Genomic DNA, 25,541 nt, shown 5'->3' with positions numbered 1-25,541 from the left:
GCAGGGATAAAAGAAGTGAGTGCATGCCAGCTCTTCAGTAGGCCATAAAATTCTCATTCTATTGTACTAAGTTAATCTGAGACCAACAAAAGTTTAAACCAATGATTCAGACTGTGAACAACTGCAGCAGCAAAGAAGCCACTGCAGATGACTCTGTCTGCCCCCTCTTATGGGAACAACTCACACCCAGGGGGATGGGCAGGTGAATTTTTGCATCCATTGATACTAAATTCAACAGCAACCATCTCATAGATGCTGGCCCAAAAGCTTCTTTTTCAGACAGAACCACTGCAGTGCAACGCAGCATCTTACAGTTCCTTCTCATCACTTACTCAGCTCAGATTTTGAACACCTGAAAAATTCAGGCAGATTCTTCATTTTTAGGCACTATGTTTCATGGTGCAACATATATTGAAAAAGCTGCTACTGCTAGCTTGTCACTTTTTGTGCAATTTGTCTAGTGGTTTGTATCTAGCAGATCATAACTTTAAGTTTTTGGCACAAGAAAGCTCCTTAACATATTTATATGATGGCAAAGGCCTCTCCCTGTTTAAAATCAAGTTACATCTTTCTCTGTCAAAAAGGGACACTGTTTTGAATCGTAATCACTGCAGACCCTACAAGTGCAAAAGAAGTGGCAAGCAACATGACAGTATCTCACAAATACTAAGAGAACAACCTGCAGTACAAGGCTTTTGTAGCTGCAGTCTTTAATATTTCCCTCCAGGAGGTTGCAATGTACAGGTGCTCAAGACAGTATAAACACTGTCAAAAGCTGAAACCTCTGTCCAAACGGAAATAAGTAGCTAGGTTCAATATACATACGAGAGGTTAGACGATATCATCATTTATCTTAACCTTCTCCTTAAATTAATGGTTTGGTTATGTAACTAAATTATGTATTTATTGCCAAACATGTTTTTAAGTACACTTACTAAAAGACATACACCTTGCACTACTGCAATTCTTGATTAATTGTATCAGTTTCTAAAACAGATAGATACGTAACTTCTAGAATCCACCTGTTTTGATTCATCTAATGCAATGCACTACAGCAAGACAGAAATAAAAGACGTTATTTAAAGCTTTCCATAAGAGTACATTTGTCAACAATACTTGATCAAAGCATTTGCTTTGACTGTGCCATATTTGTTTAACTACTACTACTGCTTATTTTAGCCCATACTGAAGAGTTCTGAAGAACATAATCTGGGCAGATGCCAGAAGAATGTAGCTTTTAAACACAACCTTATATTCAAAGAGCAAAATCTAGCTCTAACAACATAAGCAAGCAAAATTTTGTCATGTACACAAACCTTTCCTGTGTGTTTTTTTCTTTTTTGAAAGATTTAGTGGCAAAAACAGGATTTAAGTCGTTTTCCTTATAAATATTTCAGAAGACAGTAGAGAAATTCATGCATAGCTCTTGCTATTGCAAGAGCTACTTGAACAAATTTAGGAGTTTTACTTTAGTATTTTGATAATCAGAAAATTAAGCGTTTCACATCAGATTAGATTTCACTGACTTCCGTGCGGCTTGTTTTCTTGAGGTACTGTCTTCTGGGAGGGATTTGTATATTTGTTTTTTAATCTGGTGTGTTTATCTGCTTACCAGAATCACATTCTCACACTTCAAGGTGTTTTCTGACTTTATTACATAACCAGTGTGGTGGGTTGACCCTGGCCAGATGCCAGGTGCCCACCAAAGCCACTCTATCACTCCCCTCCTCAACTGGACAGGGGAGAGAAAATATAATGAAAGGCTCATGGGTCAAGATAAGGACAGGGAGAGATCACGCAAGCAATTACCATCACAGGCAAAACAGACTTGACTTGGATAAATTAGTTTAATTTATTACCAATCAAATCAGACTAGGATAATGAGAAATAAAACCAAATCTTAAAACACCTTCCCGCCACCCCTCCCTTCTTCCTGGGGACAACTTCACTCCCAACTTTCTCTCCCTCCTCCCCGCCAGTGGCACAGGGGGATGGGAAATGCGGGTGCGATCAGTTCATCACACGTTGTCTCTGCTGCTCCTTCCTCCTCAGGGACAGGACTCCTCATTTGTCCCCTGCTCCAGCGTGGGGTCCCTCCCACAGGAGACAGTCCTTCACAAACTTCTCCAACATGGGTCCTTCCCACAGGCTGCAGTTCTTTATGAACTGCTCCAGCATGGGTCCCTTCCACCACGGGCTGCAGTCCTTCAGGCACAGACTGCTCCAGTGTGGGTCCCCCATGGGGTCACAAGTCCTGCCAGAAAACCTGCTCCAGCCTGGGCTCTTCTCTCCACAGATCCACAGGTCCTGCCAGGAACCTGCTCCAGCGCAGGCTTCCCATGGGGTCACAGCCTCCTTCGGGCATCCACCTGCTCTGGCGTGGGGTCCTCCATGGGCTGCAGGCGGATATCTGCTCCACTGTGGACCTCCATGGGCTGCAGGGGGACAGCCTGCCTCACCATGGTCTTCACCACAGGCTGCAGGGGAATCTGCTCTGGTGCCCGGAGCACCTTCTCGCCCTCCTTCTTCACTGACCTTGGGGTCTGCAGGGTTGTTCCTCTCACATGTTCTCGCTTCTCCCTCTGGCTGCAGTTGCTGTTGTGCAGTTTTCTTTTTCCCCTTCTAAAATCTGTTCTCCCAGAGGCACTACCACCATCACTGATGGGCTCGGCCTTGGCCAGCAGCGGGTCTGTCTTGGAGCTGGCTGGCATTGGCTCTATCAGACATAGGGGAAGCTTCTAGCAGCTTCTCACAGAAGCCACCCCTGTAGCCCCCCCCCACTGCCAAAACCTTGCCACGCAAACCCAATACACCAGTAATTAATTGTCACCATCTTTCATTTGGTAATGGTCATTGATTCTGACACTTTGCTTAGAATCAATATAGTATCTTTCTACACTCACTGTTCTCAATTGCTATCAACTGTTCTTTCTAAACTGTGGGGTACACACTAACACAAATGACTGCAGAATAAGAATTGCAGGTGATTTAACGAAGCACATTCATAGATAAGCAGACTGTTCTGTGCACGTGTAGTTTAACTGAAGGGCAAAGATTAACATTTAGAGCAAATCACTAGGTTATAGGACGATCTTTTTACACATTTATTGTGTATGGAGATATAAACATATTCCTTTAGTCTGAATTGGCAGTAATGCTACTCTGAATCAGACAGTAGGGATACTTCTCTGAACCCCAAAACTCCACAAAAGGCCACAACTTGATTTCAAGTGCACTGAAAAATATAACAGGTAGGTACCAAACCTGAATCTAAAATTCCACCCGTGTGCAAAGAGGGAATAAGTATCTGTAGTTCACCATTTTAAAATTGCAGGTTAAGCTTTATTAGATACAAAGGTTTCACAACAGCACTGCAGGCATTGACATTTTGGGCTTACAAACGTATTTTCAGGTCTGGTCCATACATATTCACGGTGCAGCTGGCAGGGAAGATCAAAGCAAAATGCAGCTGAAAATGCCACTTTTCATCTGACTTCAAGGTTTGTCATGTTTCACAGGGTTTCCATTGCTAATAATAAATCTGTCCCTGCCAGCTAAATAAATTGCACCAGATGAACACAGATTTCACAGTGCAGGACCACTGAATGTTTCAAAACTTGGAAAGGTGCTTCAAATTTCAGGTGGTGACAAACATACAGGAGACTTTCAGGGACAGTTCCCGACCCACAGCAGTAGTTACCTGTTTAGGCTCCTGAGGGTAACCTCTCTAAAGAGCACCTACATCAAGACTGCTATTAGGGCCAACCCTAACAGCAGCACTACAGGGAAGCAAATTGAAACAAATACAACCCATCATTCTTGAAAGCAGCCACCGAAAAAAGGATTTTAGTGTAGCTGTTCTGGATCAGCCCACTACCAGTGTATCTCTCCTTTGCACTCCTATTAAAATGTTTTGTACAATTCCACTTCACACAAAAGAGGACTCCTGGCAATCCAGGAGTCAAAAGCAAGCTCACAAATATTTTTGTTTCTTCTAGACAAAAACAAATCTCCTCAAGCCAGACTGCAAAGAGCAAAGGCCTTTGCAAACATAGTAAATGTATTCAGCTACTTAAAATACAATGTTTATTTTACTTCAAAGAGTTTTAGACTAAATTACCTTAAAGCAAAAAGTGCAAGCAAAATAGTTTGGTCTTTTTTTCTTTTCTTTCCCAACCTCTTAAAACATGCCAGTTGGTCTAGACCTGCATATCACAGGCTAACATAAATAAGTGTATCTTTCATAAAATTTATTCCACAAACAGGAGCTAGACCACTGGACAGATGCAGCAGCTATATTTTAAACATTTTGGCATCCTTTTTCACCCCTGTTTCCGTTTCCCTGCACCTTCCTTTTGATCTGTCCCCACCCCAGGAATCAGTCATCTTCCCTTGGGGGTGGATGTACTGGCACAGCTCAGCTCAGCCAGATGTTGTGAGGGAAGTTTCATTCCCTCCCTGCTACTTGCTCAAGAGAGAAGAGGTACTGCTCTGGGCTGAACTTCTCCCTCAGTGGCTCTAGTCAAGCTTTCCAACTTGTGAATTAGTACCTAAAATAAGAAGGCAATTCACAGAAGAAAACAGAGGGACAGCGTATGAGAAAAAATACCCTATTTATCTGATGGTTCAGAACTCTGTCATTAGTGCTAACAGGTACTTTGCTACCTACAAAAGAGAGCACAGATCTTGGGAAGAGTGTCCTTCAGTTCAGCCAGCTACTGCTTTTATTCTTCAATACTTAAGTCTCCAAATTATGTTGGGGCCCAAAGCACAAAGGGGCCCTCATTTACGGCCAACTCCCACACACAACAAGTAGCATACAAAATAGCAACAGCAATCACGGAAGCATGTTCTTTGAAGCTTACAGTAAGCCCAGAGTGGAGATTTGTGAATTTTTCTCTTGCTCAAGGACAGGCTTGCCTGCTTTCCTCCAAGGTCTTCCCCAGCTAGGAAAGCATGGAATACCTACAGGCACATTGTCAGAAAAGCCTGACAGCTGTAAAGGTACTAGAGGAGGTGGAAGGCAGGTGGCAAATTTTAATGGCATTTAGTACATTAACTATTACAGATTTTTCTTTCAAGAACTGACTTTGTCAGGGAGGTTGAGAACCCAGCTGTAGACTCTAATGCTTGTTCTTAGTCTTTCCTGCAATCACACCTTATCGTTCCATGGAAACATTAGCCTTCACTTTGTAAAACGTTAAAGGAGACTGAAGAACTACTTTTTTAGAATTGGCCCATGAAATAAAAAACTATACATTCACCTCAGACATGCTCAATCATAATCCCACAACTTTCTGCTTTATTATGAATTTTCTGGCTTTTGACGTGAAGGGAATGAATCTAGTAGTCCATTACAGTTTAACAAGTGATACAGTTAAAAAAAATTTTCTCTTGGGAAAAGGCTTGTCTGGTGACATTGGCAGCACTGGTCACTGACCCCTAGGGAAGTGGGACAGTCATACACAGATGGGAAATAGCTGGGAAGGAACTACATGGAAGCACTGAAACATTAGACCCTACCTAGTGGCTAAAAACTCAAGTGTGAGGTCCAGATGCTAAAGTCTGAATACGTTAGCATCATTGTTAGGGAACTGATACTAAGTGACAGATAGATTATATTACATAAAGTTCAATTTCTGGCTGCCCACAATGGCTCCTAATTCAAACAAAGGCCTGACAAGCTACTGACAATAAATAAATCAAAGTAAAAAGCACATTGCTTTGAAACTTTAGCCTTATGGCCGAGAACATTGCAGTAAGCTTATTTGTTAAAAGGACTGCTTGATTTTGACCTAATACTACTTTACCAAAGCAACTGAAAATTATTGATTTCCTGTGTTAAGAATTGAGATGAATAAAAATCTAAGAGATTACAAGTAAAAATCTTTCTTTGTTCTGTATATCACTTCCACTATGCTGGTCAGTCAGATGCCATTGTTTTTCCTCCTGGTCCCATGGCACGTGAAAGTTGCCTTACTGGGAAATTAAACAAAACGGAAAGAGAAAACCAAAAATATTTTCCAAGATTTTTACTGTTTGTTTTCAGCCTTACATCCAAGACTAAGAATAAACAAGAAAAACAGTAGCAGTTTTAAAGAATGCCCCACACTAGTTCAATTTTCATTTTTGTTTTAAAATGTTTGCAATTCTTTTGGCCCTGAAGCCTCTTGGGATAGAGGCCGGGATTAATATTTATATAAAGTGATTAAAAGACATTTTATTTTAAAAAAGCTGACATGCAAGCAAAGTGAATCTGTGCATGAAAGCCTAGATGCACATTCAGAAAGGCAATGTAAGTCACTTACAACCCTAAAAGGGCAGAAGCTCCCCCCAGATTTTAATCAACATTGGCTTTCTGTGTGTTTGAATTCTCCGTGCCTTGTAGACTGCTTCGGTTGGTAACGATTTTTAAGTTCAAGCTAGGGAAAGAATAACAGAAGATACAGTTCCACAATGAGTGACATCTGCAATTCATTAAGAAATTATAATACTCAAGAAGTCCCTGTTCCAAGAGGTGACAAAAAAACAGAATGATGAGAAGTATCTGATCATGCGCTTCATCACTCATCCAAGCCACTTAGTATTTCTTCCTCCACCTCTTACACCTTCACACGAAAGGTTTCCCTGACATTCGCCACCACCTAGCTCCAACTCTCTAAAGCAACGAATTTTTTTAAGTGAAAAGCTCTAGCTCAACATCTCCTTTAAGTATTAAGAAAAAAAATACCAATTAGCAACTTTGTCAATGCCACACCAAATTTAAGAGCAAGGAGAAAGACAGCTGTCTCAAGGAACAGACAACTCGGTGAGGTAACAGTCATCAGAAGAGATGTATCTCCTGCTTGTCTCCTTGTTCGCTCAATAACAAGCAGCCATCTAACACTAAGACTATTTATGATGCTGTCCTGCATTTTTCTGCGATTCTATGCTCAGAGGCAGAGCAGCAGAATCTCCCACTTCTCATCTGCTATTTTCCAGACGACCACCCTACCAGATGCAAGTAGCAATAATCTACACATTTGCAGGAAATCTACAGGAACCATAGCACTGTGGTGGGTGGGAAAAAGACATTGAAATCTAGGCCCCTGTTACTTGACTCTATTTAATGGAGATTTAAAGTGCCAGAGGATATTTGTCTGAATTAGCATTGATTCACTCTCCCTAGCAAAGAGTGCAAGCAGCACTGCCGTGGGAAAGGGACCAAAAGAAGATGCCTTACCCTATGCATTTACAAACAATAATCTCTTCTTTCCAAATGAAAGCTAATTGCAGACACAAAATAGAAGAAATCAGCAATTTACATACAGATCACAGAGCTCATTACATATCTACGCAAATATGATTTGTTTTTAAAGAGAGAAGCATCCCTGCACATAAGCTATGAAACAAATGAAGCTGCCTGGGACGTGAAACCTAACAGTCCCTTCTGTCCGAACACTAAGAAACCAGAGTTCAGATGCTTCCCAAACGTGGAATGAACTCCTGAAACAGCTTTCTCTTAATGGCTTCACTGGCATTTCAGAACCACAGTTTGTTGACCTTGAGAAAGTAAAGATTGACAGGCTGCCTGTTTGGTTTGGGATTTGTCATTTGACAGAATGGCCACAGTGCGCATTTTTGTGCAACTTGACGCATGGCTGAGCTTCTCACCTCTGACTCCCATTGGCCATTAACCTGACATAATCAATTAAGAAAAGAAAAGGAAATTTCATGTTATCACTATACTACTTGAAAGCATTTTTCCAACATTTTAACACAGAGTTTCCTAGTTTTGTTACCAAAACATAAAAACAGGTCTTTGTTTACAGTTATTCATTTTGATTACTGCTGCAAACCTTGTTCTGCTTTCGAGGTCTACAAGATCCCAGATCTATTCCCTCCACTTTACCCACTGTATCACAAATGTATTTTAAGCGCATACCAGTGGAAAGTTTGACTTCAATACAGTCAGTACACTGCCCCTACTTTTCTTGCATTTTTTCCTTGCGGATGAGATAGCAACTCACTAAGCTTCTAGTTCAGAACTGGGAGGAAAGGAAGAATTTTTTCTTTACATCCTTTTTAACTCTGTTTGCTTTAAAAAGGCACATGACTCATAGTGGTTAAATATTTAACCATTTCACTAATGAGCTGGATCCTAACATGCAAATATGAAAAAACACATCATTATGTCTGAAAAATCCTGCTCATATCCAAGCAGCTTTTTTTCATTTATATATGTATATGTATATACACACACACGCTAGGGATCTGTAAGGTAAGTTGCTATCTCAGGACTAGTCTATACACACATTTAGGACTGGTATTCTGTGTAGAGATATGTGGGGATTGGGGCCTGGTTGTGGTTTGGTTTTATCAAAATAGTTGCAATAATTCAAACCCAAATGTGCCTGTTATTGTATTAATAATAACAATGACATAATAGTAAAATTATACCCTATGGGACTAGGCTACACTGACGCATGCAACCACGTGCTCAGGATCACTTCAAAGACAGCAACAGATTGAAGATACTACCACACCCAACTCCTCATTACTGCACCTCTCATCTTAGAGATTACCACCCACAAAGCTGAACAACCGTAACCTGTTGTGGAAGTGCTCTTAGCCCTCTTCAATCTAACCAAATTAGTTTTAACCATCTTTAGTGGTAAACAAAGCTTTCTGGGGCAGCTAGGCACTGCAGCAAACTATGAAAGCAAATGCAGTACAATGCATTTCTGGGCTGAGTAAAATCCCATTGAGGGGCAGCAGCAAAGAGCTAGCAGATGACTGCTTCTTAAGCTTTTCCAGAGAGACATGCTTCTGCAACCCTATCTACACCCTGTCTGTACTAGCCGAGTTTGAACAAAACAGCTTTTGTTTGTAGAGATGGCCTAGCTGCCAATTTGAGTTCAATAACTGGCTCTGGATTATAGTAGGCATGCCTAGACCTGTAGGATAAAATTAATTTCTGTCAAGTTGGTCTCAATCAGCTGTCAGGCTGATATCCTGCTGTCCTGCAGCAAAACAGATGCAAAGTAAACATAAAATGCTACTTAATTCATTATTCAGTCAAATCAATACAAAAGAGGCACAGAGCTAAGTATGTAAAATAAGGGCCAAAATCTCAACTTTCATATAAAAAAAGCTTTCAAAGTTCTAAATTAAGAAACAACACAAGAAATTAAATATATTTCTCTTTTCAGTGTTATGATTTCTAAGGCCCATCACTGAACCTGAACACGTGGAGCAGGCTAAAGCTGGGACTTCTGTAAGTTATGTTTTCTCTGCTTCAGTGCCTGGCTGCGCAAGAGGCTATTCACGCTTCCTTCCTCTCACCTCTCCACCACATCGTCTGTTTAGGCTGCAAGCTCTATGAGGGTAGGAGCTATCTTTTAGAGTATGTGGGCCCCCACTCTGCTAAGTGTTGTACTTGATCTTACAACTAGGACCCTTTGAATTGGCTGTAATGTACACAACAATAACAATACCCTTTCTCAGAAAGATAGCACACAAGTCTGCTTGTAAATTGTGTTGCAGATAAAGTTTCCAACACACTTTTAACTATCAAAAGCTAACAAATCTTACTCTAGAGTTCCACAAACACTTTAAACCAGCACTGCTGCCAAAAGAAGCAATCTCATCTGGCCAAAAAAAAGGTTAGTTTGAACCCATCTGGGTTCTCCAAAGCAGTTTACAACATAGCTGCACAAATGCTTGTATTGGCACAAGGAATGGAGCAGCAGGACCATTTCTTCAGGTGGCAGTGCCAGTTTATGCAGGCTGAAACTCATTCTTAAAAGCGCAGCCTGGGTTCTTTGAAGGATTTATCTCACAAAGCCAAGCTAAGGTGGAAAAGCTACAGGTCACCCAATTTTACTTGTAAAACTGCTAATACTCACCTCCCAAGTATGTCACCAGGTTAGGTACATTCGTGTTTGTAAGGCATTACAGAAGTAAGATTAGTAAATATTTAATTTTCTCTCCTCCCTTTTCCCCTGCCCTGGCCACTAAGTATAACTCGTTACGAGTTTCATACACTAAATCAATGAGTTGGAGCAGCTCCTAGAAGGTAGCTGTCAAGCTCCCTGCCTGTAGGCCAGATGGAGGTCAGTCATCATACACACATATTCCGATTTAAAACTGTTCTGCAACATTGCAGCCAAAACAGCATCTAAATACAGTCTACTCACCCTGCTGTAGGGAACCATGAAATAGGCTGATTACCTCTACAGCAGACTTTCTTTCTCACCTTGATCTGGGGAACAGCTGCAGAGGGATAAAGGACAAGTAAATAAACTCCTTTTGCATGCATTCCACATGTAAACACATCGTCAAGCTGACAGAAACAACAATGAAAAGGAGTGTTTCTGAAAGGTGCCTTAATAAGGATGTTAACAGCATGCTGGAGGGAAAAAAGGGTCAGCCTCAGTGTCGTTAGCATAAGGGAAACCATCAAAGAGAGGCAGTACATAGCTTGCTTTCATAGAATGGGTGTGGTTAACCATGGATTTTGGTTACGTTGTTAGTTCTTCAAAGTCCTGCTGTTTCTGAGAGCTAATAACAATTCTTGACTCCCTATCATCTTAAAAATATGCTCACATTTGATGGGTTAGGTGGAAATATCTGATGTAAACAATACACTAAGGTACAGGTTCCCGAAATCAATGAACAACTGGGATAGCTGAGAAGTGCAGAAGTTTTAGGACATCTATCCCAATGTTTGGTTCCTAGGGGCAACTCAGAGAGACCTACAGAACTTACTCCGTCACACAGCTTCTGATGCTGTCGCTACCAGGGCACAGGGGCACCCATCCTTGTTTGCAGCCAAGGCACAGGACATGCCAGGAATGCAGAACAGAAATGCAGTATGCAGCAGCTCTCTGGGCTATCAAGACTTCTCCAGCAGCTCAGTACAAACACCAAGTTCTAAGCTCTACAACAAAATAGATTTATTTTATAAGCTGAGATGGAGTGTAAATGCCCATGCTATGTATTACTAGCCACTGAATCAACAGCTCTAAAACTCTTTCACAAGACCTTTCTGATTACCGAGACAAAATAGGGCTGGGCCTCATATTAAAACAGGAACAATCCTAGAAACTCTTTGTGCAAGACAAGTCTAACAGAACTGACGCTTCAGTCACGCTGACATTTTTCATACTACCAAAATAAATTAGATAAAAATAAATTTAAAACATTAAATGTGAGATAAAAAACAGCTTGCAGTTACATAAATCAAACTCTTGTGCTTCTGAGATTATCCTTAAGTACAACCAGAGACTGTTCAAGAAACCTTTCCTATTATGCCCCGATCCTGTTAATATTTATGCACACAGGAAGCTCTGCTGAAGTCATGATGATTACTCATATGCACAAAGTTAAACATACTGCACAATTGCAAGTCTCATGCCATAAAAACTTCACTTATAAATGTAGAACCTAATTTGGTCGCCGATACCCATATACATAAAAAAACCAGCATATAGAGTCTTGACTTCCTCCCCCCGCAACCATGGAATAAACACTTAGTAGGGTGGAGTTGCCAGAAGTTCTACTCAATACAAATGACACCTAGCTAGAAGTATTTTTTCTCATCATTGCTAAAAATAGAAATATGTTCTATATATAGAAATATATATATGTAAAGAAGCATACACATAAATATATATTTAAGAAATAATAAGGCGATCTCTATACCTTCTTGTTCCTTCTTTGTGCACAAAGTCAGGTATTTGTCACATTTTTCATGGCATGGCAAGTTTCTAACAGGATGTTCATTTACTCATTCCCCCCCTTCCAAGAGCAGTTAGCACTCAGTGCTGAGATGCGCTTTCCTACTATCGAACACAGAATTCAAGAAATGTAATAATGAAGTTTTTATAAAATAAACTTGTAGAAGCTTACTTTAGAAACTGCCAAGAAAAAGAAAGCCACCAAGAAGCCCAGTTGCTTTTGTTTTTTTAGCCAGTTAATTGAACTGACTTAATCCAACATCACAAAATAAAATTCTTAATGCATTCAGTTTAAGTTATTTTCTCTCTGCTAACTCCTGGAACCTCCTTTCTTCCAAGACATTGGCACTCACTGCTCTTCTGCACTACAGTTACACCACACCTGCAGAGTTTATTCCAGTTTTGGCTACCACGGGCCACTTAAAGCCATTCAGGAGCCACCAGCTAGTGACAGCTGGCAAACTCAAACTCAGTAGTCTATCATATGTAATCAATTGCAAATAGAACTTCAACAGACTCATCCCATTATTTCCTAGCTCATTCCCCCTGGGAAAACAAGCCAGCAAGCTTCCACTTTGAATCATGAAGCTAGTTTTGCCTCTGTCCCTCCTTCCCAACTTCTCCCTTTCTCCTCTCCTTGCATCAGTTCACTGCACTGTTTCAGTTTTTCGGCTTGATATCCGTTATGTTATGTCAGCTGTTACATTACGCTTAAAACAATAGACTCCAGCTGGCTGAGGTCAGATGTGAAAACAAGGACCTAACAAAGCCATAGACCCTCCAGTTATACTGAAATTGAGATACACACTGAATGTAGCACTTAATGACAAACTACTTTCCAGACATTTGGGCAAAGCATAAAGGAAACACCTGTCACTGCAAACATTACACACTAATCCAGATAAACCCTAAATTTAAAAATCTTTTTTTTTTCCACTGCTTGGCTCTAATATGTACCAGTATTTCACAGTTTTAAATTTTTTTCCGAGATGGAATTTGTATTACTCTGCTTGTTTACTAAAATATCATACAGAGAAAAATGTGTATAATTTCAAAGAAAATATGTTTACCATGTTTCTTTTCGAGTTTACCAAGCAAATGCTCTGGGTTTCACGTGGATTTACACCCCAGAAGAGTTTAGTCAAACTTTAACCCTTAAGTAGAAAGCTTGACAAAAGTGAAAAATAGATGTAACAGTGAATGAAACACACTTTTTTCAGTGATGGTATTTTCTTAGATGCACCTTTGAACAGAATTTGTTGGAATGCAGCTATAGTAAAAAATAAAGAAACAAAACACTGGCATACTATGCAACTTATGAGGGTAAACACAAGCTCTTGAGAACAGGTGATCTACTAATAACTCTGGAGCACATATCCCCCTAATTTTCAAAACACTGCATACCATACAAAAGCAGTATTTTCTGAAAATCATCAAGCTACTGTAGTTCACATATGAAAGGCTGGGAAGCTTGCTCAGCACAAAAGGACAACTTGGGACTGTGCTCATTTCAGTCTTTGGCCAACACCCCCACGCTGCCAGCCAGGGATACCACCATGTCAGATCATGTAGGCCACCAAGCAGCCAGCAGACGGCACCAATCTAACACCAGTGGTTCATGCTGGCCTGCAATCTGTCACCAGCTCCATCGTGAGCTTGAGGAAGGTCGTTCTACCCAGAGCATGTCTTAGTCTTCAGAGTTTGAGCCCCAATAAATGCTTGGTGCTTCATAGCCATCTCGTCCCAAAGTACTGTGGGGATAAATGCTAAATTCTGATTCTTTTACTCACAGTGATGTAGTTGCAGACTTTATTTTAAATGACAGTGTTCAGGTACGACACCATAGAACTCCAGGTGCAGAAATCCAAGAAGAGGGATTATTTTTTTCTCATAGTTCTTTGAAAAGGCAGAAACGGAAGTAACCAATTTTCTGCATCCAAGCTTATCTTTATCAAATACACACTCCAGTGTAGCAGACTAAAATAAGAATTCAAACCCAGAACTTTTGAACCTGCTAGAAGAAATACATGCAATACATGTAAAAAGAGTTTTATTTTCTGTAAAAATCACTGCTTATTCTTATCATATATATCTAAAAGTCATTTCTGGTGGTAACTTCAGAGAACTGTAGCCAAATAAACTTTTTCTTTTCCCCCCCCCCGAAAAAGAAATATCTAAGACAATAGCAAGAGCATACCTGGAAGGACATAACATACTAGAAATCTTTCAGTGTGTTAACAAGTTTAGTATCTTTTTCTTTCTCCTCCACGCAAATACTTGTCCAATTCATTTCACTGAAAGCTTTAGTTGTTCTCACTTTTTTCCAAAAGTCATCCACCTGATGAGAAATCAGGTAGACCAAACAGCATGAATTTTGTCGCTACAACCACACAAAGTGGCCAGAGTTGTCTCTGGCAGCAATGTTTACACAGCCTTTTTCTTCCACCCTTCTCTCCCAGAATTATCTTTGTTGATTACTCGTATAAAATTCCCCAAGCCCATGTGAAAAAACATCTCTTTATTAATAGTTCACTTCTTCCAAAAGCTATTTTTATCTACTTGAGGACATCATCCAAGGTCTGAATCCAGTCACCCCAGATGGGACACAGCGTGGTCCAATGCTGCCCTCTACAGATTTTAAAGGGAAACTATAGCTCCCTTCTACAACTGATTTTTATCACATGTGAAAAACAAGAAGCAGCTCTTCTTTCCCTCACTGGTCTTAGCATACTTTCCTTCCATATCACCTCTTCGTTCCTTCCTGGCATTCCTCTTCAGCTCAGACTTCATCTACACCAAACAATAACAACAGGCTTGTCTTTTTTTTTTTTTTTTTTTTTTTTTAAAGCCCATTTTATTAAATTGGTTCAGCTGTCCCTAACAGACAATCTTATTTCCACTTTAGAAGCATCTGATTTGGCTCACTCAGACCTGTTCAGAATGGACATGAAGCAGAATTTAAGCTGGACTAAAAGCATGTTCATGCAACCTTCTGAACCAAATTAATTAAATCCCTTTAACATCACATTTGCATTAAACACATAATTCTCCTATACTGACCAGGGGAGTTGACAAGGGATTGCTTTGCAAACAGCTGGAACAAGTTAAGATGTTACTACCAGCAGCATTTCAACCCAAAGCAGCTGATTTTGCAATGAAGCAGATTAGAAGCACTCACATTATCTGCCAGCACAGCTCAGCTACAAACACCAGAACCACAGGCTGAAGCACAGTGAGAAACACCTGGGTTCCGATTCAGAGGAAGCTCCTTGTTCCAGCTACTAACTATACTGTCACCTAATTAAAAAGGGGGAGGGCAATTTTCATTTCTATTCCTGTTTCCTGAGCCTTCAAACCACTCGCATTTGGCCTCTTTACTACAAACTAAAATGTAGAGAAGCTGACTTCAAATGAAAGCTAGGATTCTTGACTTCAGCTATCAATGGAGTGACAGAAAGAAAACGCTGCAGTGAGTGATTCTCTGGACAGGTCTATCTGCAGGTCCAGCAAAGGAAAAGGATTAAAGACCACAAGTCTACCACACACACATCTTCTACACCAGCTGACCTTACTCAGGGGGGAGTTGCTGAGGCTGCAGAGACAAATTTTTCACTTTCTCAGCTACAGTTGTTCTTTAGAGAGAGTCTGTAGACTACATTAGTCTGTAGAGCTATCACCAGGCATCCTTTACAGACATTAATCCCATTTAATTTTTCAAAAGGATGAAAATGCAGCAATGTCCAGATTGTAAGTCTCTGTCTTGGTCTTCTTAATCAAGGAAGATAATCAGAAAAAAAAAAAAAAATGCTGGAACCACTGTGAACTATTTGAACCATTTGTTCTCTCTGAAGACCTCTTCAGAATCAAAAGCTGTAGGTATTTTTCTCTTTCTTTCTCACAAGACCCACAAAACACTCCAGCAAACAAAACCCAAGGCTTATACTCAAAAGATTATATTAAAAAAAGAAATAAAATCTAGATCTCGCACAGGCCTAGACTCTGTGCCACTTTCTTTTAATTGTAAGAATAATTTCAATGCCAATAACATAAATGTTAACCACCCAAAACTATTACCTTTTATCTTAATTGATAGTCTTTTTAATGTTTAAAAATCATTTAATCTCTTCCGTAAGAAGTATGCTAAAGTAGAAAAGGAACTCAGAAAGCTGGAAAGAGCTTATACTTTCATCATAAAAACATAACTTTTTATTTTTTGTTGGAATCAATATTGAAATGAGATTCCTACCAGAAAATAGCTTTTTCAGGCACACTAAATATCCCTTGGTTCAGCAGAATATTTAATCCCCTTGGATCAGGCACTTGGATTTTCTTAGATCATGCTGAGATAACAGCATTCTGCTGTGTTCTGGCACCATAAAATCCTTGCTTATGAAAATAAAAGAAAAATATGGCCTCTCTGGGAACATACATCTCTGAATTACTTTTTTCCATAGTTTAAATATTGTAGTCTCAAAATCAATTTTTACACAGATATACCACATTCTCTTTATGAGTCATGGCAAAAGCTCTCCCGCACCACTATTTTAAATGGGCCAAGTGTACATATACCCTTCAAAATGACGATCCTTTCACAATCTTGGCTCAGACTCCAGCTCATGCTGGGCAAGTGCCAACGAGTAACTGGAGTCAAACCCCTCCAACAGCACCATCTAGTGAAAAAAAAAAAAAAATAAACACATGCAAATTTAAACAGTTTTCACTGCATTCTGGAAACTAACAAAAGGCCAATTCTCTCCTAATCTCCCATTACAACTGCATTTAGGTATAGCTTTCATCAAGGCTCTTTGCCTTGTGAAGTGTGGTGACAAGCAGAGACAGATTCAACAGCTAATTGTAAGCTTTTTGTCTAAAAGTGGAATACCACTTGGAACACATATAAACTTTCCCTTGTTTATTTTTCCAATATTAAGCTTGCATTTTTCTTATTGTTATTAAAAATAGAAGCATTTTAAAATGCTTTAAAATTACTGACAACATCTTCTATTTCCTCCTCTGGTAATGGGAGGTAATGTTATAAGACAAGCAGCTCCAGAATAAAAAGGAAACAATATATACAAATAATCTCAACCACTTTTTTAGCTCTTACTTTCATATAATTGTAATATCTTGTAAGGATGTATTATTGAAGCATGAAATTCTTATTCATGAAAATGGGCACACTCAGCTTCCATCTGTAACTTTAATGTGACCAGTCTCCCTGGTTTCAAAAAGACTATCTGCTCAAGTTGTGTAGGTGCTTATATCTTTCACAGGATCAGGGCAAAATACTTTGGCTACATGGAGGAAATAAAGCAGTATAGCTCTTAATTGTCAGTGTTTTCAAGGGTCTTGTCTGAATAGTTTTTCAGTCAGGAGGAACAGATTCTGTACTTTTCCCAACATGCATCTTCAATGCCATGCAACTCACAAGTGGTCTGTAGAAGGTATTCTGTGATAACAGTAGTTTGCAGATAACACACACATGCTTTTACAGTTATTCCATCTCATTTTCAAGATGAATCAGATTTACAGTGCCTGTGCAGTAACCTCATCTAATCGGACTTGCTTCATGGGGCTGTTCAGCTCAGCATACCCCTATGCTAACTGAGCACTCATTTACTCATTTCCAGACATTTAGCATGATATAGTCATATCTTGCATTTCCAGACCTATGGGTGCCTGGTCAAAGCCTCCCCCCCACCCCTCCCAAAATACAAGGCGGCCACAAATCCCAAGTAGGCAAAATTTCAAAGCATGACACTGCACATTTGGTATCACTAACTATCTCAGTCTTATATTTGATGCACTACAAAGCATAATTCATTTAGAGAGAATTCTACACTACATAGGAATTTATGTCTAAATAAAAAGCAATCTGCTCTTGACAAAGCTTCAGTAATTTTCCCTTTGGAATGCAGATAGGGAAAGGTGGACTCAATTTTATAATCTTCAAAAGTCTCTAAGTGTTACTTTAATTATTTTAATCTCACACACACTCAGGCAGTGTAACTCAAGTTTCACGGAATGACTTGAGGTCTCATAAACCTCGAATTACACATGGCCAAAGGCTCCCTCCTTCTCACTGTCCCAGTTAAGCCCAAGCAGAAAAGCCTTCTTCAAGATTCCCATACTCCTTGTGGCAGGTTGTTGCTACACCGCTGCTCCTTTGAGGTCTCTCTCACTGAGTATTAGTTTTTAAATCAACTTGTTTGCCCTTCTTTGCTCACCTACAATGACAATGTTATCTACTTTCATTGTCTGGCTCCAAATTAAAACTATTATTGTGGTATAACTAAAAGTCCCTCTACAAACACAAAAGATAAATTAATTCCTACTACAAAGCAGTAGAAAGAGTGCTCTCCTAAGCTTTAATAAGTCTCCTTACATCACCATTTGGGTTGGAAGCTTGCACTGTGTTTTTTCATCCCTGTATGCTGTTACACTTTCTTTTACTTCTTTCTTTGCATTTTACAGTTTCTCTTCAACCAGTCATCGGGGATTAACTCCCCCCTTAAGAATTCAGTTACATCTAATTTTGACAGCTCATAATGATATAGTAGAGTGAAAGTAAAATCTTAAAATAAGAACAGAATAGGAAATTTTACTGGGTAGACACTAACAGGAACCAGATTCTGACATTTATATTTGTGTTGCAAGGTGCCACAACTCATTTGAAAGTCCCACCAAAACTGGATAGAGCAGAGAGCATATTGGCCTATCTACTGCTTTGGATCACTGTAATCCCCTTGAGTTTCTTGAAAATAACCACAGTTAATCCTTTAAGAAAACAATATCAGAATATGCCAATAATGAACAAACAAACAACTGCTGAATTCCCAAGAAACCATAACAGTAGGATTTCTATGTTAAAAATTAACCATAGTTTTTCTCATTATATGGAACAGGAAAAGTGATCCATACTACTTAGAAAGCAAGATAATACAGAATAGTATGAACACCCAATACACACTGGATATTACATAGATTGTATGTAATCCGGAACACATTGCAAACATATTACACTGAACATATTGCACACATACAGACAAAACATACTGCATAGAGTATGAACACACAAAATGAGTTCCATGATTTCACAGGGGGTGGGGGGAAGAAACATCACTGGTTGTCACTAGAAGTCATTCCACTGAAACAACACACATGTAAAATATTATGATATATTGCAAAGATGAGTGAGATATTATCACAAGTGAAATTCATCACAAAAATTGGCAGAAGTATCCATAACTACTAGTTATGGATAGAAAAAAACACAACTAAAATCTGTACAAAAAGAAAACCCCAAACCACAAAACAAAAAACACCGGATGCAGAATTTCATATATAGACTTTCTTAGCTGGCAACTAATTATAATGTTACACCTAGGAGTTCAAATATCTTGCAAGTTAGTTAAAAATAATATACCAGGCATGAAGATACCTTAAATAGAAACAGTGTGATTGACACTAAATTTAATATACTATATTCTTATTCTAACAGTATTCCTATTAGGTATAAAACTATAGCATATTGAATAGATAAATAGGTAAAATTTTTTATAATTGATGGGGGTTTTAAGTGAACTTTTTCACATTAATAATGATACCATACATAACAATGATATTACTGGTGTGCTGCTACAACAACTATTTTGAACAAACATTTAAATTGCTAGTTAACTTTTTCTCAATATAGTGACAGTGTTTTCACAAGTAAAATCATGGTCATTTATTTACAATTACAGAGTAATCAATGATTTAGCTGGGAGTACCCCACCACTGAGGTACAACAAATTTATAAATTTTTTTGTATGTTTAAAATCATGCCTCTCCAAAATTCAGGCTCTTCAATGAAATCCAAGCTGGCCGGACAGTAATACTCTTCGAACATACATGGAACATATAGGTTGCAGCACTAGCGTGCTATAAACAAAAGGTAACTATGTTTTCTCTACTGAAGGAAAACTGTATAAAACAGGTAGAGCAAGTTGTCTTAACTCTGAAGTCAATGAAAATACATGAGTTTTCCACTTGTGAAAGCACCAACTAAAAGAAAGGACTTCCACTTACTTTTTTTCCCCCCTATGGTCAGGTGTCTGGTCTTCAGTATGGCTGAAAAATGGATTAACCTGAGCAATATGAGAGATTCAAGCTTAATTAGAACAGCCACGTGTGTTGGACACAACATAGATGCCCTCATTATAGGCCATATAGGGCAAGACTTGGTTTTTGCACGACCATGACTTTTGATGTTTCTGTGGCTTTACAGAATCATTAGGGAAAAGCAGAAAAGCTGAAAAGCCTCTTGTCAATTAAACTACAAGGAACATTCTGCTTGATATGGTATTAGCTCAGGAGATCAGAATTTGCACATTAAGAACAAACATGCATCAATCACATTAATGTCCACATACATACCATCCAAAATAACGTCCCTGTAGCAAGAGCTGCATACTGTTCAATTGTAGAAAGCACGCTGAAAATAAGGCATATCAGCACAATAAGGAAGCTGTAAATAAAAAAAATAAATAAATAAATAAAAATGTAATGTAGTCTAGTAAGAACCTAGAGGGAAGATAGATAATTATGCCATTACAAATTATCTGTACACACAGAAATGTTATTGGCATTGGATTATCTTAATACACAGCTGGTAACTTTTGAGTGACCCTGCTTCATATTGGATAGTTCATTTCTCTTCAGACACTGAGGTTTTGGGTTGGACATTATCAAATGAACCTGCACAATAATATTAGCTTTAGCCTACCTATAAGACTTGCTGCTTCCCAGCCCCTCAGGAAAACAACATTTCTTGTTCTTTTCCATTGTAAGGGCTTCTACAGCTGAATCACCACCACACAACCACCCCACACACACCCCCCGCAACATGATTCAAATATTTGCCTTTTTGCTGTTCCAAATTCTAATAAATTGCAAAGAGAAATCCAAATTAAGCCAGAGCTTAACAGGCTCTGCCCACACTGTCTTTTATAACCAATCCCCAAAAGGCCCCAGATAAATGAAATCTGACATCTGAAACACAACCTAGGACTGATTCCATTTTTAAATAAAACAAAATTTCAGAAAAAACTATCAGAGAGAGAGTGGGAATATAAGGGTTTGTTCCCTGGTCCCTCCTGCCCAAGTGAGTCCTCAGGGAGGGGGTCCTGGTTCCCAAAGTAAGACTCAGGACAGCCAGGGAGTTGCAGCAAACTCAGCCCAACTACCTGTAGCCCCCAGAAAGCTTTTTCCCCCCAGCTGGGGAGCAAGGCTGCCCAGACCTGCAGCCTTGGCCTTCAAACCCCTCCCCTGAGCAGCTTCAGCTGTGCCCACCACACCGCAGGACTGCTGCTTGCTTTAGAGGAACATTTGGGAAGCAAAACATTTGAGACCCAAACTGGATGCTATCCACTACACACTAGGCATAGGCAGCTTCCAGTTCCCAGACTGTGTGTTTCTTTTTAAAACATGACATGAGCGATGAAGAAGACTGAAAACATTCACTTATTAAAAACAGAGCTAGTTGTTAGGGATATTTTTCACAATTCTGTTGAGACAAGCAACACCAACCCTTTGCACTTGACAGAAACTTGCTGAAAAATCCAGTAACTAAATAATCCCCCCCATTACAGATCTCTAAAACCGTTAATCCATTTTATTTTCTCAGAAAAAAAAACAACAAAAAACAATTGGCATAATGAATAAAACTGAACTCAAGAGGAGAAATATTAAAACAACATCACTGGCTGCAAATTGGCATGGCTCAGCTGAAGTCACCCAGAGCCTTTATCTTTTTTTTCACCTGAGTAAGAACTTCATTGGGTGAATCTTTCGAAAGGCCAAGCACTCAAGAAAACAAAAACGTGTCAAGGTTGACATTATAAGCTAGACTGTCCAACGATTGCTTCAAAACACGGTGCATGCGAGTCCAATTCACACATACACAAATGATATTGTAAACACATTACAAAATCGTGGAGAGGAAGTTTGTAGGTAATTAGGTACAAAAATCAAATTAGTAAGTGATAATGAATTGAAGTTAATAGGATAGAGATTATCACATATCAACACAAACACACATACAAGAATATACTTTTACCTAGGCAAAGTATAAACATGTGGGTGTTTCTGATTTATCTCCAAAATCTTCTCATTTTACCTTGTATCTCTAACTTTGGCCATTCTTAAATAGAAGTAAGGTGTGCTGACAAGGCAGGGGAATGCAAAGATGAGCCAGTCATTTGAAACATAACATAAATGTTCCCCAAGTGTCCAGCCCTTCTATCTGCAATATTCCCACAGTTGCTTAAGACCAATACACATGACAACATAAACATAAATGGGTTCAGTTACACAGAGGTAGCTAAGGGTCTCTGGATAAAAAGTCCAATATACACAGAAGTACCAGTTCAAAGCAAACAACGAATTGCATGGGATGGCGTAAGCTGTCTGAATACATCTTGAGCAGTAACAATTTATACTTATTATATCCCTTAATAGTAGTAGACTTCTTAAAAGCGTAACTCAGCCAATGCATGACACAAGAGGGCACCAAAGCAAAGACTATCCATTTCTGTACTTTTCCTGAACAAACACAACAAAAGAGACCCTAATAAGGTTTAAAGGTGAAAGTTTGTGTGCTTAAGTGACAGGAGGATAAACTTAGGGTAAATCATTTGCCAAATCTCTTTACTTGTTACCATTAGAGAATTTGAAGGCTGACATAAGAACTGCATCAAGTGCCAGTCACCACACTACCTACTTTTATGGGTTTTCGTGCACGTGGATCCATTTCAGTTTACTAATTTTTTTTTCACCCCCAGAAAAACTCTTGAAATTTATTGTTGTGCTCCTTGCAGGCTGAAGCATGAGACACCTTCACACCCACACATACACATTATCCCAAGCAAAACAAAGATGTTCAGTGAGATATTGCTCCTGCTCATTTTTCTTGGGCATAAGGGAGAAGATGCCCACAAGCCCCACTAGTACAGCCATGCCAGTGGAGCACCACAGTTAAACTACTAACTCTGTCACACTGGCATCACTATTTTGCTTCTGAGATAGATCAATCGCACATAAGGAACAGAGGGTGCAAAATTAAGAGACAAAAAAACCCCCCACGGTCCTCCTCTGACATCAGCCTGCTGTTCATTTCCTTCCAACAGTTGGCTTTTACTCTGTTTTTGTTTCAGTACTAGTGGCTTCCTCCTCCACTTCTGAAGCGTAAGAAGGGAGTGAGGCACCAGGAAAATGGAAAACAGGAAAAGTTTGCCACTTTTTTTCTTTTTTTTTTTTGACAGCTACCTCCCCTCTCTTCAGCGAGAAGTGGAGCACAGATTCTCAATTACTGCCTACTTTCACTTGTTGACAGCAGACAAGTCCCCAGTAGATAAATAGTTACAAACAACAGTTGCAAGGACAGACTCTGCCTCAAACTTGAATTTGCTCTATGTGAAAATCATCCTGGGGAAATTTAACTGTCAAGCCTCAGAAAGCTTCCACTAGTCATGTGAGAGCTGTGGGTTTTTTCCCCCAAGTATTTAGAATGTAACTGAACTTGTGTGAATTTTCATAGGGAAAAATCAAAGGTGCAACCCTGACAATGGAAGATAAAATTTCAAAGCCCACAAATTGGTTTATTTTTTCAAAGCAAACACTACAATTTTCACATGCCCAAAATAACCTTATCACTCTTAATACCGCTTTACTGTCATCACTATTACTATATTTTCCAAAAAAAGTACTGACCTTGATAAAGATGCTAAGCATGTAAACTGTTGATCCAACCAGTTAATATCAAACTAATGAGCAACTGAAACCAACGTTACAATAAGAAGCATTAGACAAATTACTAGTGGCCAGATGTATCAGCCCTACCCTAATAAACCACAATTTCAGATAGCTAAGTTAAGAGAGCTTTGTTTCAGACAAACTAAGTCTCACCTGCATGTCAAAGCTCTGTTAATGGAAAGACACTGGACACCTTCAGGAAGCAATTTATATCCCATGTGAAACAATTTACTGTGCAAATCGTTTAGTTATTTCAACTGTTGAGCAGATGAAGGCTCTAAACATGGACATTTAAATCAGGCAAACTGATTTAATTTTGGGCTAATGGTGGGCTATCCAGTGTACATGCTAATCCCAAAACACTTACTCGACTCCACAGAACCGTCATTTACTCTTCACTGGGTTGTAGCCAAGCTGCTTTACTGTAACATAACGGGTGAAAAAGCACGTTACTTAGTCAGCCTTGCTTCTCTGTCTCAGTAAAAAATTAAAAATACCTTAGTTCCCATATAATATGACTCAGGGACTTTAAGATCCAAGACAGATGAATGGTTTAACTAGTAGCATCGGCCACTCTGGAACACTGCTAAGCATACAGTCCCATGCTGATTTCACCAGTTGTATATGGGGTAGCAGAACAAACATTCACCATTGTATCTGCCCTAAAAACTCCAGTATAATACCTTTTTCCTCTAAAGGAGGAACAGAGAGCAAAACACTCAAATTTCTTTAACTCTAGCAGTCAGAAAAGGCTTAGTCTCTTGGAAACCACCAATCTTTTATCTCCTGCAATCCGTTGCTTGTTTACCCTCTATGCACACATGTGACCATCTTCAAGAGAGGAAGCAGAGCCATGAGGACTTCAGCTTTCATCAGCTCTGATCTAACTCTCAGATTGTGGGGCCAAGAAAGCATTAGAGATGAGGCGATAGTGTGTGAAGTCTTTCATATTGCCTGTCCCAGGTTACAAAGTAGCATCTGCCTGCATGTAGATAAATCACAGATACTGCATCAGTAAATGCTCTCAAAAATACTTAGCTTTGTGGTTAACTTGTATCTAACAGTGCTATGTTTCTTTTAACACCAAGAATTTTGCAAGTGTTAAAGCAGAGTGGACACGAATGCTTACAAAGCAGCAGATGTTTTCTTTCATGGACTTCATTTTCAGTAGACTATTACAAGGTGACCCGTTTCCTCTCAGACAGCCAGCACTGTTTTACTAGAAGCCGGTTTCTGTGGTTGCCTCTTCAACTCTGTTTTTACAGGCACTGCATACCTGGTGAAGTCATAGCAAGAAGTGGAGCTATCTCAGTGTGCACGAAAGGTCAGCATGCAACCCTCCAGTAACACTTTGAGCTCACATACATCCAAGCCTGTATATAGACTTGGGATGTCTCTCTATGCTATACTGCCCATTAAAGAGAAAAGCACATACATAGACACAGGTGTATATAGAGTTACATGAGACAATGTGTGCACAGATGTGTGTATGTGGGCAAACATGTAATAAATAATAAAATTTGGCTTACTCCATGAAGTCAGCCAGATGATTTAGATACTTTTTTGTCTCAAGCAGGTTTGAGAACTCAGAGCATTTCCAGGAAAGAATCATACAGCTGACAGGTAAACATAACCAGCTAGTATATGCTCTATATTCAGCAATATATAGGAAATATATAGGGACTATATTAAGGACTAAAGGTGGATTTAACGGTTTCTGACTATTCGAGGATGTATTTTGACTTTGAGAACAGTTCCTTAGGGCTTTTTCACTGACCTCAGTGGCAGCTACAGAAACTTGACACATTACAGGTAGCTATCAGTACTTCACAGCCTCCAGCCCTGAGCTACTGCTTTTTTTTTTTCCGTATTTAATTATGGTTTTAGAACATTAGCATGTCTTTTTTGTGGCTTGAAACAATGTGTGGAATGATCAAAGGAACAATTAACCACTTAGTGAGAGATAACAATGCTCATTAAGTAAACGTCACAGGTAGGAGAACTGATTAAGGTTTATAAAATAAGTCC

At 39.3% G+C, this 25,541-nt stretch overlaps 1 protein-coding gene across 5 annotated transcripts in view; it reads right to left on the bottom strand.

Annotated features, from left to right (window-relative positions):
• Positions 1–25,541, bottom strand: part of KCNQ1 (potassium voltage-gated channel subfamily Q member 1) — a 370,157-nt gene that overhangs the window by 299,178 nt on the left and 45,438 nt on the right. For all 5 annotated transcript variants that reach the window (XM_030038703.2, XM_030038702.1, XM_041129087.1 and 2 more), the window contains exon 2: positions 20,139–20,229. In XM_030038703.2, the coding sequence (XP_029894563.1) occupies positions 20,139–20,229 (91 nt within the window). The remainder of the gene's footprint in view (positions 1–20,138; positions 20,230–25,541) is intronic.

The sequence above is a fragment of the Aquila chrysaetos genome, chromosome 16 (assembly GCF_900496995.4).
Source record: "Aquila chrysaetos chrysaetos chromosome 16, bAquChr1.4, whole genome shotgun sequence".
Classification (NCBI taxonomy): Eukaryota; Metazoa; Chordata; class Aves; order Accipitriformes; family Accipitridae; genus Aquila; species Aquila chrysaetos.
The sequence above is the reverse complement of the archived record's forward strand: the minus strand, read 5'-3'. Positions and strand labels throughout refer to the sequence as shown.